General features: G+C 44.0%; 1 protein-coding gene across 1 annotated transcript in view; it reads left to right on the top strand.

Annotated features, from left to right (window-relative positions):
* The window catches only part of LOC126153633 (uncharacterized), a 558426-nt gene that overhangs the window by 416091 nt on the left and 123045 nt on the right, over nt 1-19290 (top strand). Inside the window, exons 12-13 of the mRNA XM_049916084.1 lie at nt 27-161; nt 9192-9265. Coding sequence (XP_049772041.1) covers nt 27-161; nt 9192-9265 — 209 coding nt within the window. The remainder of the gene's footprint in view (nt 1-26; nt 162-9191; nt 9266-19290) is intronic.

Raw genomic sequence — 19290 nt, 5'->3', positions numbered from 1 at the left:
CTTTCAGTGTAATTACGCGTTTTCAGTGAAAGCGATCGCGACCGCAAGGCCATAGGCGGCGTGTGCCGGAACGAGTCGGTCCGGACAGAGCGGAGCTACCGGCTGCTCGACGAGAACATGGACCTGCTGGACAAGCTCAAGAACAATGAAGACGTCTGCAGGTAAGAGTTCCGACACCACTCTTCTAGTACCATTATACTCGTACCTTATCTCACAACCAGCTGCTCTCCTCTGATCAGCTAGGCGACGTGCTATCTTTTATCACAAAGAGTCAATCGTCTTCCCCTCACAATGATCAACCAAGCATCAGAACCTAAGCCTCTTTGCACACCATACGAGATGCATTCAAGTTCTAAGGCCTCCGATTTTTTTTTCTAATTAACTACTCACCCGAAATCGATGAAACTGGCGTTACTTCTCGACGTAATCGCCCTGCAGACGTACACATTTTTCACAATGCTGACGCCATGATTCCATGGCAGCGGCGAAGGCTCCTTTAGGAGTCTGTTTTGACCACTGGAAAATCGCTGAGGCAATACCAGCACGGCTGGTGAATGTGCAGCCACGGAGAGTGTCTTTCATTGTTGGAAAAAGCCAAAAGTCACTAGGAGCTAGGTCAGGTAAGTAGGGAGCATGAGGAATCACTTCAAAGTTGTTATCACGAAGAAACTGTTGCGTAACGTTAGCTCGATGTGCGGGTGCGTTGTCTTGGTGAAACAGCACACGCGCAGCCCTTCCCGGACTTTTTTGTTGCAGTGCAGGAAGGAATTTGTTCTTCAAAACGTTTTCGTAGGATGCACCTGTTACCGTAGTGCCCTTTGGAACGTAATGTGTAATGATTACGCCCTCCCTGTCCCAGAACATGGACACCATCATTTTTTCAGCACTGGCGGTTACCCGAAATTTATTTGGTGGCGGCGAATCTGTGTGCTTCCATTGAGCTGACTGGCGCTTTGTTTCTGGATTGAAAAATGGCATCCACGTCTCATCCATTGTCACAACCGACGAAAAGAAAGTCCCATTCATGATGTCGTTGCGCGTCAACATTGCTTGGCAACATGCCACAAGGGCAGCCATGTGGTCGTCCGTCAGCATTTGTGGCACCCACCTGGATGACACTTTTCGCATTTTCAGGTCGTCATGCAGGATTGTGTGCACAGAACCCACAGAAATGCCAACTCTGGAGGCGATCTGTTCGACAGTCATTCGGCGATCCCCCAAAACAATTCTCTCCACTTTCTCGATCATGTAGTCAGACCGGCTTGTGCGAGCCCGAGGTTATTTCGGTTTGTTGTCACACGATGTTCTGCCTTCATTAAACTGTCGCACCCACGAACGCACTTTCGACACATCCATAACTCCATCACCACATGTCTCCTTCAACTGTCTATGAATTTCAATTGGTTTCACACCACGCAAATTCAGAAATCGAATGATTGCACGCTGTTCAAGTAAGGAAAACGTCGCCATTTTAAGTATTTAAAACAGTTCTCATTCTCGCCGCTAGCGGTAAAATTCCATCTGCCGTACAGTGCTGCCATCTCTGGGACGTATTGACAATGAACGCGGCCTCATTTTAAAACAATGCGCATGTTTCTATCTCTTTCCAGTCCGGAGAAAAAAAAATCGGAGGCCTTAGAACTTGAATGCACCTTGTACTTACTATCGTCTTTGGAATAGCTTTACTTCAACATCGCTTTTAGGTTTCTGACTGCATCTGAGGTTCGTCTTTAGCGACCAATCAACGGAAGTCGTTCAGTCAGCCTTTGTTCACCTCATTAAAAAAAAAAAAGTCAAGCTCTGTTGCTCTTCTCCCATTGTCATATTTTTTGGACGCTTACGCTGTGACATCCTTCCACGTATGGAATTCATTGAATACAGGGTCTCCCCAGAGGAATGGTCAGTATTCAGGGATAAGACAGAAGCGATCATTTCACACAAAAGAGTCCTGTAAACATGGGCTCTTAAACGCATACCTTAAGAGCTACGAGCACTTCTTCGTCTTCGATACTGTTAACCAAATGTCTACTACAGCAAGCTCTTTGCATTCCATATTTTGAAAGGTGGCAGTATGGATCAAAACAAGAAAAAGTGTCCAGTAAACATGAGCTCTGAAGTGCGTAGCATAAGCTGTATGAGCACTTGTTCATCTGCGTTGCTAAAACCCGTGTGCGTAAGTGAACTTAATTGAATCAGAATTAATTGTAAAACAGGCAAACCCTTGGGACTCAAGGATGAACTTAATACACGCAACGGATTTACTAACGCTATAAATTACACTACTGGTCATTAAAATTGCTACACCAAGAAGAAATGCAGATGATAAACGGGTATTCGTTGGACAAATATATTATACTAGAACTGACATGTGATTACATTTTCACGCAATTTGGGTACATAGATCCTGAGAAATCAGTACCCAGAACAACCACCTCTGGCCGTAATAACGGCCTAGATACACCTGGGCATTGAGTCAAACAGAGCTTGGATGGCGTGTACAGGTACAGCTGCCCATGCTGCTTCAACTCGATACCACAGTTCATCAAGAGTAATGACTGGCGTATTGTGACGAGCCAGTTGCTCGGCCAGCACTGACCAGACGTTTTCAGTTGGTGAGATATTTGGAGAATGTGAGGGCCAGGGTAGCAGTCAAACATTTTCTGTATCCAGAAACGCCCGTACAGGACCTGCAACATCCGGTCGTGCATTATCCTGCTGAAATGTAGGGTTTCGCAGGGATCGAATGAAGGGTCGAGCCACGGGTCGTAACACATATGAAATGTAACGTCCACTGTTCAAAGTGCCGTCAATGAGAACAAGAGGTGACCGAGACGTGTAACCATTGGCACCCCATACCATCACGCCGGGTGATACGCCGGTGTGGCGATGACGAATACACGCTTCCAATGTGCGTTCACCGCGATGTCGATGTCACCAAACACGGATGCGACCATCATGATGCTGTAAACCGAACCTGGATTCATCCGAAAAAATGACATTTTGCCATTCGTGCACCCAGGTTCGTCGTTGAGTACACCATCGCAGGCGCTCCTGTCTGTGACGCAGCGTCAAGGGTAACCGCAGCCATGGTCTCCGAGCTGATAGTCCATGCTGCTGCAAACGTCGTCGAACTGTTCGTGCAGATCGTTGTTGTCTTGCAAACGTCCCCATCTGTTGACTCAGGGATCGAGACGTGGTTGCACGATCCGTTACAGCAATGCGGATAAGATGCCTGTCATCTCGACTGCTAGTGATACGAGGCCTTTGGGATCCAGCACGGCGTTCCGTATTACCCTCCTGAACCCACCGATTGCATAGTCTACCATCAGTCATTGGATCTCGACCAAAGAGAGCAGCAATGTCGCGATACGATAAACCGCAATCGCGATAGGCTACAATCCGACCTTTATCAAAGTCGGAAACGTGATGGTACGCATTTCTCCTCCTTACACGAGGCATCACAACAACGGTTCACCAGGCAACGCCTGTCAACTGTTTGTGTATGAGAAATCGGTTGGAAACTTTCGTCATGTCAGCACGCTGTGGGTGTCGCCACCGGCGCCAACCTTGTGTGAATGCTCTGAAAAGCTAATCATTTGCGTATCACAGCATCTTCTTCCTGTCGGTTAAATTTCGCGTCTGTATCACGTCATCTTCGTGGTGTAGCAATTTTAATGGCCACTAGTGTATTTTAACCCAGCAGTGTATTTTAACCCCAGCAGTGAATCTCAAGGTCACTGAAGAGGTTTGAATGTGATAATAAACTCAAGATTTAAATGCCCTCTATGGTTTATTGGTAAAAATGTTTTGAATCATGTAGCATTCAAAACAATGATGAAATTTTCTACGTTATAATGACATACTTTCTGATTTGAATTCTAAAACTAACACTATCAGATGACAAAGTTACTCGACAGGGTGGAGTTGCTTAGCAGTCTCGCATCTGACTCTGAAATATATCGCAACTTGACTGTGTCCTGATTACAGTGACTGTTGGTCTGAACCAAGAACTGAAGAATCCCAAAATCTGAGGATATACCGATGAACATGAGACCTTGAAACCTGTCATGAATCTTAACTAATAACTCTTGTTCGCCCTAATATGTCGGAGCTACAAGCGATGTTCACTGTAATCTTTGGGCTAATATGTGCAGAGTGGAGACTTCGTGTCTAGCTGTCAACTAATCGACGCTACGCTCGTTCAGCTGAGGATTCCAGCACTGGACCCCAGACGGCTCCGCCGGCTGAAAGTGCAGCCTGCATGGCGCTGATCTGTTCACCTCCAAGTCCCACGACGAAGTCCTTACCTTTCAAGTCCACAAACAGCTGCTTGTTCCTTCCTTCCAGCCAAGAACCCGCGACCACCAATTCTGTCAAAATATACTATAACGACCAGTGACTTAACTGCTTCTTTAACAAAACATCCAACCCAAAAAAATGTGAAACATCAACAAGCCGATGACTGAATTTCCTCCCGTCTTCTCTAGAAATCTTCCCGTAACTGTTGTATCTTCTGACGTCTCTATATCGCATTAACCGGTACTCTCGTGACCACCAACTAACCTCCTGAGAAATGTTAAAAAACTGTCCTCAAGGCAATTCACCGACTCTGCTGCAACGTCTGAATCTTTAGTAGGTCGGAGCTGTCAGAAAGAAATTGTCACTCTGCAGCAGATTGTCCACTGATCTGAAACTTCCTGGCAGAATAAAACTGAGACTAAACTCGAGAACTTTGCCCGTTGTGGGCAAGTGGTATACCAACTGAGCTACCCAAGGATGACTCACAACCCGTCCTCTTTGCTTTACTTTGCCAGTTCATCGTCTCCTATGTCTCGAACTTCACACAGGCTCTCCAGTGAAACTTCATGGAAGCTTCGCTGTAGAAATTCTGTAACGTTTGGTAGGTAGGAAACGAGGTACTGTCGGAGGTAAAGTCGTCAGAACGGGGCATGAGTCGTGCTTGAGTAATTCAGTTGGCAGAGCACTTGCTTCCGAAAGGCAGAAGTCTCGATTTCGACACTCGGTCCGGCACACAGTTTTAATCTGCCAGGAAATTTCATGTCAGAGCTCTTTTGCCATGTTTCTTCGGAATACTGTTCATCTGCTGCAGTATTTCTGTTAACAAGATGCTAGCCCCTACCACGCGCTCCCAGAATTCCGTCCCCCCAGACGAACGCTATTATGTCGGGCGCCCACACTGGACCTGTGCTATAAACTGCACAATAGCCCGTGCACCAGCACACCGCTGGCCGAAGTGACTTTCTCCCCAACTAGGTGAGGTAGCTTCACCCGGTGCTCTCCTTCCCTATAATTCTGCAAAGCCTGCTTGCCCTCAGGTTCGAGGAGATGGTTTCGCTAAGTCTCGACACAAGTCACTTGTCTCACATTCACAGCACTCCTCACTTTCAAAGCTCACACATAAAACCAAACTGATATTGATAGCAGAATATTTAAAAGAGGAAATGAAATCAGACCATGTACTCACTGTAATCTAATAAACTCAATTCTCCTTACAGTCGCAATTTAAATATAACTAGATGAAAAGAGACGAGCTGAAGGGCTTCCCACTTTTCACTGTGAAACACATCTTTTCTACTGAACAAGTGCTCGTAGCTCTTAAGGTATGCGTTTTAGAGCTCATGTTTACTTGAATTTTTGCTTCGAGGGATAGTTTCTCTCATATCCTTGAACATTGACTATTGCTCCTGGGATATCCGGTATAATGTCACGTCGGTGTGCTTAAGACAGTACCACTGTTTGGATAAGAAACGCCAGACTGCTTTATAGTATTTCACGTCCTTGTGCCAGTTAGTCACATTTCTCTGATGCCTATTTCTGAATCTGCATCTGTACTCCTTGAGCTACTGTACAGTGAATGGTAGGGGATACATACTGTGCCGGATTCTTTTTGTCCCATCTCTGTGGTACATGGGAAGAATGATAGTCTGTACCCATCCGTATAGGCTAAAACGTTCTCTAAATTTTCTGTAGCAGTCGTTAGTCGCGATGTTTGTTGTATGAAATGAAATTATTTTTGACTCGTTTGGAACGAGTTCTCTCGGTGTTTTGTGAGTAGTGCTTACGCGATGTACAACGTCTTTCTTCTAGAGTCTCTCACAGAAGTTTGATTAGCATTTCTGTAACCTTCTCGCACTGATTAAACAAAACTTCCAGTTTTCCATTTCTTCTCCCTGAACTTTAAATCTTTTTTTCAAATGTTTCCTTAATTTCCTTTATTGCTCTATACATACTTTGAGTAGTGCTGGTAGCAGGCTACAACTATGTCCCACTTCCCTCTCAGTTACTGCCTTTCTTTCAGGTCCTTCGATCTTAGAACTGCAGTCAGGCTTCTGCACATTGTTAAATAACATACACTTCCCGTATTTTATCCTTAACGATTTTATGATTCCAAAAGTGTATTCCCCAAATCGTCAAAAGTTTTTCTAAGTTTATAAATGCTCTAACCGCGGGTTTGTCTTTCTTTCATCCGTCTTCCAAGACACGTCGCAGGATCAGTACTGCCTTCTGTCTTCTTACACTGTTCAGGAACTCACTCTGGTTGTTCCCCTCACATCTTTTGTCAGAGTTCTGTTCTTCTGTAGATAATTCGTTAGGTATGTTGCAATTATGACTTATTAAAATTATTAAAAGAATTTAAAACAGCTGGTAGGTCGGGCAATAAATGCCATTTGATGTTCCTAGAACCTTTGTATATTTCCATTATGCGTTTAGGATGCTGCCCATTTACAGATGAGCTGCTGGAAAAAGTAACAGAAGCGTATTAAATATGAAATATATGTATAAAAGAGATTAAGTTACATTGCAGACACTTCTTAAAGAGTACATAACATTGAGAACAAAGTGAAAACAATGCTTTAAAACCATTGTCAATCGTTAATAAGCACAACATGAAGATACATGATATTCATAGGGGGTTCTTATAACCTCACTTGCACACTACTTGTAGACGACTGAATGTGGCGGCTACAACTCCGCTCAGATAAGCTCGTTAACGCTAGATAGCTGAAGCGTATAAGTTCTTGCATACGTCCTTGTGGAGACGTGACCAACTGTATTATCTTATTCAACGTCTCTTTTTCCAAACCCGTAATACAAAATGAAATGTGAAAAAACTATTTAAAGTTGCGTTGTCTACAGCAAACTCTCCTCATACTGCACGACATTTTTTTTATACTCATTGAACTAAGTCTGTTCCTACATATGGAATTGCTGTTATAGATTTTTAAATACTGTTGCAATTAGAAAGGATATTTGACCTCAAGATAGAAAAATATATGTAAAATGTAGAATAAGTCATACCTTTCATGCCAACAAATAGACAAACACAAACACAAGGAGTAGTAATAACAACCAAAATTAATAATTATTAAACTCCAGCTAAAACTAATAAAAACACAAGATGTTCAAGTGTCATAAGATACTACTTTTCTTATGAAATAAAATTCTTTGGACACTGTAGGATTGTGATACACGGAAAAAAGTAAGAAGAGTATTTTTTTCACCTTTCTGTTGTGACATATCATCGAAAATATTGAAAAACTACTGTCTAATACTAGCAACCTGTTCGTTAATAATGCTGTTCAGGGCTTAACGACGATGGGCACATATTTTTAATTCCTCAAGAATGTCTAAAATTTTTTTTCTTTCTAGTCAAAATACATTATGCTTAAGCTGCTGTCCATCGAAAGTAGATGGTGATGATTTTCTCTCAAATGACAACCCAGAGCACTAGAGTAATTATGCTCTCTAAATCTCACTTTAAACTCCCTTTGCACCTGATCAACATAAAAATTATCGCAAGATCCATATTTGATTTTATAAAAACCTGATAGATTGCAATTTCATCCATGGTGTGACGTAAACATGGTCCAAATCTATTTTTCGTATGAAATCCTACTTGAATGTTAGCCTTCCTAAAGTCATCAGAATTTTTTTCAGAACAGCAGCCTGCGTATGAAAAGGAGATATCCCCAGTATCACATCCCCCATCTTATCTTCAACCACTTCCTATTCTCTTCCCAATATACTGTTATATATAGCTTCCACATGACCGTCTTCCCTTCCTCGCTTTGGACTTGCGTGCCACGTGAGCTCTTGATGTTCATATAGCTTCTTTTCTTTTCTCTAAAGGTTTCTTTAATTTTCTTGCATGTGGCATCTACCTTTCCTGTAGATGTTCATGCCTCCACAGCTTTGCGTTTCCTCTCCAGTCATTCTAGGTTTTATATTTTACACCCCCACTCAGTCTCATCTTTAGATGTCTACATTCCTCTTCTGCTGCTTATTTCCTGGGTTTTTGAATTTTCTTCTTTCGTCAATCAAATCTCAGAACTCAAATCAGTATACCTTTATTTGTTATCCGATTTATCCATCTAACCTTCAGCTTTACCAAGTTGTTCGTATGATGCTATCACTAATTCGTCTTTGATAGCACCCATTCATCTTCCACTGTATATCTTTGCTCAGTTTCAGTCAATCGTTCCTAACGTTCACTTTAAAACTCTCAACTACATCTGATTTTTTTCATTTGATACATTTCCCATCCAATACTTTCCATCCTTCATTTCTTATCCCATCATCTGCTTATCTGGATGAGATGCAGACATTCATAGTCTTTAAAAAACATTTCTATCGCCATTCGTCTACGCTCGAAAGATATTAATATCGGCTGCACCTTAACATGTGAGAACGTCAAACTCATTCCCTACCTCCTAGTTATCTGCGTCTGCCATTTATCAAAGTCTCTTAAAGTAAAATTGTAACCCATCATTATACACACTGGTAACAATGCTCTTTGTCCTAGCTGCTGTCGTGTAACCCCGATACATTACTTACATTCCAGATACCTCAAAGTAGAAAGCGCTGAGTTCAATATTTAAATCTGTCTGCTGTCGATGGTTGTGTTTAAACAGAACTATTTTATCGTTGTAATGCTTCACGCGTGGTCGCACTGGTGCTACTTCCAAATGGTATCACTTATCAATTGAAATATCGTATCTTCCTGTCTGTACCCTTAGTAAGTAGGTTTAATTTGTCCCTATAGCTTTTCTCTCTCCAGGCTCCATTAATTTTTATAACATAACTGGGTAACTGAATCTTCTTTTATGGTGTTATTGCTAATAGCTTCTAAATTTCAAAACACATAATGAACAGGAAAAAAATTGTTTCAGGAAACTGGAAGCGGAGATTGAAGAACTTGAGGCAAAGATGGAAGAAGCCGCGCGAAATAGGGAACAGCAGCTGCGTAAGTTGTGCGGGACAGCGCTTTTTTATTGGCTACATATTTTTACCAAGATCAAAGGAAATACAACATTTCTGTCCTAGACTGACTTTCACTATTATTAGCCGCTTGCAGAGCAAAAGTATTGTTCACATTTTTTACCTGAGTTTCTGTCATCAGACATCTATTGATGCTTAACACACTATTTTGTCCTTTACGATTACATGAATTCGACATCTTCTGCATTGGTGGGACCAAAGTTGTTGACAGTTCGAGTATTTGTAGCAAGTTAAAACTCTGTATCGCACTATAGTTCTCCTGCTGACGCTTCGAATCGAATGCCGTGGCGCAATGTTTAAAACAATGGACTCTCAATTTGTCAGACAGCTTCATGTTTCCCGTGGTTGCCCTAAATCACATTAGAACTGTTCCTTTGAAAAGTAAACGGTGAATTTCTTCCCCTTTCTTGTTGAGAGGGAAGCTTGTCAACGGGGGCGTTAAATAGCATGTCTCTTCTCTTCTTCCAGTCGACTATTGCTGTCCTCATCGTAAACTAGCATAATTTTCCACTGCACCTCACGCTATGTCAAGGGAAGCCATACATTGTCTGTAGCTTGTGGACGTCTTCTTGGAACGAGCAGTTACCAAGGCAAACACAGATGCTGATGACCGCAAAACTCGCTCCGGGCATCTTACATGTGCCAATACTCCTCGCTTCCCTACTGCACTTGTAGGTAGTGGTCATAAAACGTGGCTCTTAAACTGGAATTTGAACAGTGGCTGCTCCCTCACAAGAATCTGTTGGATGCTAACTAAAAGCAATATTTATTCCAATTTTTTTGTTTATGTACACTGCCTGAAAAAATTGAATAATACACAAGGTATGCTAGGGTGACAACGTAGCTTCGTTCACGTACACACCATTGGCCGGTATGTAAGTGATTAGAGTTGCATTACTGCTGTTCGGTTTTAGTGCTGTTAACAGGCCTGCTAAGGTAAATAAGAGGCGTGGACAGCGTCAGGAGTCATCACTGTGAAGAACACGGAGATGCTGCGTATTCGTCTGAGACAGAGTTGTGAGCACCTGCCAGAGTTTGAAAGGGCCCCCATTGTGAGTCTCCATTTGGCTAACTGGCACTCGGATGTGACAGTGGCCCGATATTGGGCTACATGGGGACGTGAGGGAAAGCATACTAATCAACAAGGTTACTCTCGTCCAGTCTCCCACATGGGAGAATCGCTGTATCGTGCACCAAGCACGTTGTAGATCCTTCATATCTGCGCCTGCTGTCCGACAAGTAAAGGACTCTACGCAGTGCTCTGTTTCAGTCCACAGCATTGTTCGAGGGCTATAGCAGTCAGATTAGGGAACTACCGTCTTATGCGTAGGCTGACGTAAACATCACAACACAAATGGCTACATTTGGAATGGTGCTCAAAATGGTTCAAATGGCTCTGAGCACTATGGGACTCAACTGCTGTGGTCATAAGTCCCCTAGAACTTAGAACTACTTAAACCTAACTAACCTAAGGACAGCACACAACACCCAGCCATCACGAGGCAGAGAAAATCCCTGACCCCGCCGGGAATCGAACCCGGGAACCCGGGCGTGGGAAGCGAGAACGCTACCGCACGGCCACGAGATGCAGGCTGGAATGGTGCCTCGACAAGGAAGCGCGGACTGCTGATGAATGGACTCTCACTCAGTTCAGCGATGTATTGCGGTATGTAACTGACATCCTACGATCCTCATGTGTCACCTTTCATACAACAGTATCGTGGCGCCATTTTTCAGCAAGACAACGCTCGTCCACGCATGGCACTTGTCAATGTTAACTGCCTGCGGTATGTAGAGGTACTAGCGGCAAGTTTCCTATATCCGTCGCCTATAGAACATGTCTGGGGCCAGCTTGGACGTCAATTCCATCCAGAAAAAAGAGCTAGTACCTAGGATAACAAGGATCAGTTGCAAGTGTTGTGCTCCAGCTTACCTCAGGAGAGTATACAACGGCTTTATGACATCCTTCCCAAACGAGTCAGCGCATGCACTCGGAGGAAATACGACCTCGTACTGATAAATTGGTTCATTCTGCGAAGTTACGGCAACAAGCGACAAGGGTGTACCGGGTCAGAGGACATAAACAGTCAGGAAGGGCTGGGGAAAACCAGTGAACATCATTTGTTGTTCAGTACCGCCTCCAAAACTTCATTAACCTACAAAAACATTTGTTAAAACTTGTGCTTAGAAACCGATAAATCGTCATTATTTTCAGAGAACATAATTATTTTCTATTTGAAAGAAAAAAAATTCAAGATCAGCTTTAAGAAAAATCATTAAACTCCAAATACCAGATGTTAAAAAATTTAGGCATGCTTCTTAATTTTAAAAGCGTTACAAAAGGTCAAATACATTAAATATTAAAGAATTACAATTGACCAACCCAACGTCAGATCGGCGCATAAGCGCACTGGCGGCACAACAGGCCCCAGGCGTAGACATCTGGCCCTAGTCCCCGGTGCCAATCAAGTTAAGCTACAACACGTACAGCAAACCTCTTAAACAGCGAAAGGGTAAAACAAAACTAAAGCTTTGAAAGACATCACACTTAGAGTGGCTATAAACACGGGAGTAACCAATAACCAAAGGTTATTTATATTTTAGATGTAAAAGAAGTATTTGAGTATCATAAAATAATCCATTTATTTTGCCGAAGGCTAAGGGGGTTGATATACTGCTGGCTGTAAGAACCAAGTCACTGCTACTGATTAAACTTGATCCCCTTTCTTAAGTTCACCACAGTGTCAAACTGAAATCTAAACTTAAAATTGAGCACACGTCGCAAGACCTTAAAATCAAAATCAGAAGAAAACGATTTCAACTTTTATTTAAAATCAGGCACCTCCAATTAAAAAACAAAATGCTCTGAACAACTAAGCCAATTTCCGTGTGGGTGGAAGTTGAGCACATGACAGAGGCCCCTTCAATCACCAATTGAGTGCAAAATACGAGGAAGCAGCACAACTGAAGTTGAAAATCAAGCGAAAGGTAACTGCCCAGACTCTTCAAACAAACTGCAGACAACCGAGACGAGTTCCTGGCGAGCATTACAAATGACGTTCACCCATAAACAGAAGGAGGCAGACTTGAAAAAGGCGTTGACCCAGTGTCCGGCAAAATGACTCGATGTAGGCGTTCCGAGCGACTAGAGCAGCCAGGGGCACGATCTGTAGGCTCCTCCGAGTCATGCTGGCTTCCCCAAGAGGAACCCCGAAGCCACGAGACCTAGCGTAGCCAAGACAGGTCTAGCCTCGTCAAGCACGTCACGTCAACAACCTCACCGTCCTGTACGGCAAACGCCGGCTCACGACTCTCGCACCTGAAAACCCGTGCCATCAGCAGTAGTGGCCAACCGCTCCGCAGGAAGCAGTTACTCTCCGCCAGACACCATTACCAACAACCGTCCACCTCGACCGCCTCCATCTCGCTCGCTCCACTCCTTCCTTCGTACTGCAGATAGAGACCAAAGATACTCGAACCTGGAAAGAAAGTGCTCAATTCGTCGGGCACCAGCTGTCGACCTCGCAGCACGCCTCAGCCTCTTCAACCCCACCCATCCCCCACCTTCCACCCCCCCTCCCACTCCCCCCAGCCGCTTCCCCGTAAACTGAACTCCCAGAGAGGTTTAACCTGACTCACATGTATTCTTTGCACATGGTCAGATGCCTCGTCCTTCACTCGAAGTGTAACCAGAGTAGGGAACCTCAACGAAGCGCCACGAACCCACAAAACGTGGCAAAACTTACTGGATACCTTGCCACCTTTGTCATGAGCTCCTCGGTTGTGAACGTAGACCATGTCGCCTGCCTTGAAATTGGCAGGTCGGTGTCCACGGTTGTAGCGAGTCGCTTCCCTTTGATGTTTGCTTTCGCCCTACGCCAGTTATCCCTAAGAACCTCGGGAGAGGCTTCATCAGGAAGCAAATCCGCTATTTCCCAAAAATTGGCCAAGATGGGCGAACGTCAAGGACGCTGGTACAGTTTGATGAGCTTTGTGCCTCATTGTGTTAAACGCAAAATTCAGCCGTGGAAGGTCCCACTTTGACTGCACCTCCGAGTGGTAAGTGATAAGAACCGCTTTCAAGTTCCTATTAATCCTCTCTGAGAAAGACTGTTGAGAGTAATAAAGGGTGGTTGTTACGAGGCGGATCCCATGCCAAAAACAAAATTTACGAAATTCCCGAGACATGAAGGCTGGGGCGTTATCGCTGATGAGAGTGACAGGAGGAATAAAGAGCGAGATAATTTTACAGTGCTCAGCGCTGCAGTTACACCCCCGCTGGGCATCAACCATACAAAATGCGAGAAGGCGTTCACTGGACGAAAATATAACGGTAACCTCCCTGAGTCCGCGGAAGGGGACCGACGTAATCAATAAAAGGCGTTCCACATGACGTTCGGCATGGATGGAATGCAGGAATCCGCTCTTACTGCCCGAACTTGGTTTTGCAACTTACATTCTCGGCTATGCCCAAACATTCTCCTTACATCCCTGTAGAGCGAGAGCTGGGTCACATGCTGCTTGGTCTTGTGTAGTGTTTTGTAAATGCCTAAGCGTCCACCTATCAGCGAATGATGACAATAGCCGGCCGGAGTGGCCGAGCGGTTCTAGGCGCTTCAGTCTGGAACCGCGACATGCCTCGGGCATGGATGTGTGTGATGTCCTTACGTTAGTTAGGTTTAAGTAGTTCTACGTTCTAGGGGACTGATTACCTCAGATGTTAAGTCCCATAGTGCTCAGAGCCATTTGAACCATTTGATGATAATATTTGAAGATGGCGAGAATGAGATCTCGAAGCAAACAAATATTCCAGTGACCATCGGCCCTTTTTAAGCTAGTATCCGGACACTCCCTCCCCAGACTGAAGACGCTGTTTCAAAAAATGTTCAAATGTGTGTGAAATCTTATGGGACTTACCTGCTAAGGTCATCAGTCCCTAAGGTTACACACTACTTAACGTAAATTATCCTAGGACAAACACACACACCCATACCCGAGGGAGGACTCGAACCTCCGCCGGGATCAGCCTCACAGTCCATGACTGCAGGAAGACGCTGTTTAATATGTGACAACCCCAGAAGGAAAAATTGTTGCTGATCAGAATCACCTAACAACACAGGCACCTTCGTCAAGATTGCACTAATAGTGGCTCCCTGGTCGTACACTCGCGGAAATGAAAGTTCCTCATCGACAGACTCAAATACACGGCTTAGAGCGTCAGCGACGTTGTTTTCGTTGCTCCTTATATGCTTTACTAAGTACTTGAATGCAGAAATGCGTACCACCCACCTCGTAATGCGCCCCATCTTACGGGAGCGGGCTAGCACCCGAGAGAGAACCTGATTGTCACTTCAGACGGTGCACTAAGTAAATTTAAATTTTTAGGTTCTGAATGGGACAGCGAGGGCCTCAAGCTCGTAATTCTAATACATGGCCTCTGCGATCTTTAAAACGCGTGGCATTAAGCAGTAGGGCGACGTTCTTCGTCGTGTTCCTGCAGCAACACGGCTGCTGTTCCCGGATTTGTAGCATCAGTTTGTAAAATAAAGTGTAAGTCAAAATTCGAGACGGCCAATATCAGGGCTTTACTGAGAGAAAGGCAGCTTACTGACTTTGGGTCCATTTAAATTCTTCACCTTTCCTATGCAATAAATTCAATGGAGCCGCCAACTCGGCGAACTTAGGTAATGAACTTCCCAAAAAAATTATCATAAATACAAGCTGAACATTTTTGGTTCTAGGAGGGCGAAAACTGTGAATAGCCTGAATCCGTGAATGGTCCACATGAATCCTATCAGCTGAAGCTAAATGACCCAAAAAGGAGATCTAGGACCACACTAGCCGGCCGCGGTGACCATGCGGTTCTAGGCGCTCTAGTCCGGAACCGCGCGACTGCTACGGTCACAGGTTCGAATCCTGCCTCGGGCATGGATGTGTGTGATGTCCTTAGATTAGTTAGGTTTAAGTATTTCTAAGTTCTAGGGGACTGATGACCTCCGATGTTAAGTCCCATAGTGCTCAGAACCATTTGAACCATTTTTTAGGACCACACTAATTTAACTTTTGAGGTTTCGCAGTTAACTCCGCCTCCCCTTACCTCCCAGTACATTTGACTCGATTTTGTAATCACTGAAATAACATCACAAACTAACCGGACGCGTGAAGTTGCATTTCGTTTCCTGCTTCCTTTCTGTGTGCCGCACCTCCTCTGATGGCCAGTATATTTAACCTGTTCAAATTTAATCAGACTAGTTGATGTAGGTAATAAACTAGTTGAAGTAAGTAATAAACCTACCTAACTCAAGCAAGTGACAACACTAACGACAGACAGCCGACCGACTGCACCTTCATACGTCTTTAATACCTGTTCTGTCGTAGAAGCACGGCTAAACCTTACCCGACGGACTTGTAGCCTGGAACCCGGCTCCACAGTTGACGTCGCTATCGCTCGTCTGTGCAGTGGCGCTCGACTCTGAGATAGCGCGTTTGGATCCAGGTGACGGAAGAAATTTTAACCGTTTAACCGCCGGTTCTTGACAGACAAGGAGAGGGGCGGTGGTGGTGGAACGAACATGATCACGAGACTTTGCGCCAGATCACTCCACACTATGTCATGGACGGAGGGCAAGTGTCGATGGTGGTCCGTCTGGCGGATGGCGAACTCGGCGCCTCTACTCGGCGTTACTCGAGAGCAGTATGTTACGCGCCGGCACCAGGTATCACCCTCGCCCTTCATAATACAACACAAACATGACGGCATATTCATTATACTCACATGTACTCAACATATAATACAAAATACTCACATACCGCAAATAAAGGGGTCATTGTACGCGGGGGAAAAAAATCATTTCAGACTCGACAGCTGAACCTACCACTCGGGTTCTCCTGGCCAAAGATACTGTGCGATAAGTTCTTTCTTTCTCTATGCCGTGGCTTGGTGTTTTTTCAAGGTTTAATATCTGTATGGGCAACAGTACATAAGTATCTGGTGGCCGTACAAAAGGGCTCTGAGCACTATGGGACTTAATATCTATGGTCATAAGTCCCCTAGAACTTAGAGCTACTTAAACCTAACTAACCTAAGGACATCACACAACACCCAGTCATCACGAGGCAGAGAAAATCCCTGACCCCGCCGGGAATCGAACCCGGGAACCCGGACGCGGGAAGCGAGAACGCTACCGCACGACCACGAGCTGCGGACTGTGGCCGTACATATGTGTCATTCATCATTAACCTCTTGGTATTGTACGCCTTGAAAATGAATGAGTTTTTGAGGTGAAATATGAACCTTCTAATAGAGGTTTTTATGCCTTTTTTATAATCTCAAAGAGTAATGCCTTACCTGAATGGTTCCTATTGTTTGCTTTCCGCCCTACCGTTCGCAGCCTGCTATTTTGCGCAAGTGTTTATTTTGCTGTATATTCTGGAGCTTTCTGATGGTGTGTGTGTGTGTGTGTGTGTGTGTGTGTGTGTGTGTGTGTGTGTGTTGACTGGCTGGCTTGGTGGGTTGTGGTGATCGAGTATATCTCAGTTCCAACAGTCCAACCAGCATAGTGTGTGTAAGGATAATTTTCTTCTACAGCCTTAGACTAATTTCTACTGGGAACCCTCACTCTAAATAAGCGGTTTGGATCATCCCATCCATTGTCCTGATCATTGCACAACTTTTGAAGTGAACAGTTTTATGCCGCTGTTTCTGGCAATAATTTTGAACCTATATTATACGGCGGCTAGAAATTCCATAATTTTTCAAAATTAAATTAACGTTACAAATACAACTTTACCTATCACCTCCTAAGGTGATCGATGCGCTCGTGAACTTAGAAACATATCTATGAAGAGTGTGTACTGTCAGGGATTTTGCACCTAACACTGTATGATCCCGACATTGCTGATACTACCCTTTTAACCCTATCTCAAAGAATTGCTGCGTCTTTTGCGTCGAGTCAGTCTTGCAAATAAAGAGCCCTAGAGTTTCTAACTTTGACAGTTCGTTTACCAAGACGCTTTGACATTCCTTATCAAATACTTTCTCGATTAGAAAATTAAATAATATGAAAACGTAAAATCGATAGACGAATGCAACAAATGGTATGTTTATTGCGAAAGCTACCAAAATTTAACACAAACATTTCCAAATAGCAGTGACTATTTGCTAGCATATGTACGCTGTAGGGGTCTTGTCAGCACACAAAAATAAACTTGTGTTCCGCAAGCAGTCTTTGCATTCACATCACAATCTTTTCAAAATGTTCACAAATCGCTGTAGAGCGATGGCGCAAACAATATATTCGCCACCTCATCTTTTAATGCCTCAACGGAAATGGTTTCAGTTGCCACACAGATTGATGTTTCTAGCTCATCCAGAGCAGTGGGATAGTTGCGGTAGTCAGGGTCTTTCAACGTGTCCCACAAAAAGTAGTCACAACGACTCAGATCGGGTGAATATGGAGACCAACCCATCCATCCGCAAGTAAATTTGGGTTATTCCAAAGCAGTAATTCTATTCCCGAAATAGTCATTAAGAAAGCAAAATACCTTTTCAGTGCGATGTGGTAGAGCCCCGTCTTGCACAAACCACCCTGCGCGTGGTCGAGCGTCCAACGCTCGTTGCGTGGCGATGAAGTGGTCAAAAACTGCAGCGTAACGTTTACTGGTTATCGATTCTTGCATGAACATTATCTGCTACATACATTAACCCAAATAATAACTGAGGGTGACTGCATGGTTACGCTTCACACAAATGGGAATCTTGTCGTAATGCCGGCCGAAGTGGCCGTTCGGTTAAAGGCGCTGCAGTCTGGAACCGCAAGGCCGCTACGGTCGCAGGTTCGAATCCTGCCTCGGGCATGGATGTTTGTGATGTCCTTAGGTTAGTTAGGTTTAACTAGTTCTAAGTTCTAGGGGACTAATGACCTCAGCAGTTGAGTCCCATAGTGCTCAGAGCCATTTGAAATCTTGTCGTAATCCCAAGGTCACCAGTTTTATTTATTGATGTGTCCATTCAGATGGCAGTGCGCTTCGTCTGGGAACAAGCTGTAGCCATCAACAAATCCTTAGTTATGCGTCTTTGTCGGAAACTGGTTCGCCAAGTCAGTTAGTATGGTTATGACCGGGCGATTTTGTATTTTGAATGGAAACGTGTGTGGACTGCTTCTTAGTATTTTATGCGTGCCAGAACGCTTCAAACCAGTCTCTGGTAAAATTCTTCACACGGATTTCCTTGGATATCACTGAATAAGTCCACAAACTGTCGCCATATTTTCAGGAACAGCTACAGGTGATCTGGGACCAACATCAACCACTCAGCCTGTCCATTCGAATTTGCTGAATTGCTTGTGGATGTTTTTCTTTCTTGTGCTGTTCTGACGTGTTATGTGACAGCACCAAAAACATGTTGTTCAATAGAATACCTGATTTCACCGTCTTTCTTCAGTGCGCTGTCCTCCTTTGACGTTTCAACGGTGGAACCAATCGCTCTGGTTTCGGAGAATTGTTTATAGGTGCTAAGTACTGCAACTACAGCAGCAGCTGTTTAGCAGGTATTGTAACAACTCTAAACTTATGTATGAAATTCTGACAGCTTTCACAATAAATGTAGCTTTCGTTATATTCTTCTATCGATCGTTTTCTTCCGTTGTTTAATTTTAAAATCAGTGAGACCTTTCTTGGCCACCGTGTACTCAGGAGTGTTCTCAGTTATTCCTGTCTGTTCTATATAAGTTAGATATCTTACAGATAAATAATACTGTAGGTTTTTGATCGGCCTTATGTAATATTGTTATGTTTAGCGTCACAATCTCTCTGCATTTCCAGGTAGCCCGATTTGTAGGCGAAGAACACAGCCGTGACTCGACCATTTTGTCTAACGAATCTTTGTTTCTCAACTGTTTGTGAAGCGAATCCTCGAGTATGCATCTACGACCAAAAATTCACAGTTAAACAAAATAAGATTACTGACTCATCATATTTAACAGAAACGTA

This window comes from Schistocerca cancellata, chromosome 2 (genome assembly GCF_023864275.1).
Source record: "Schistocerca cancellata isolate TAMUIC-IGC-003103 chromosome 2, iqSchCanc2.1, whole genome shotgun sequence".
Lineage (NCBI taxonomy): Eukaryota > Metazoa > Arthropoda > Insecta > Orthoptera > Acrididae > Schistocerca > Schistocerca cancellata.
This window is presented reverse-complemented; position numbering and strand designations above follow the sequence as displayed.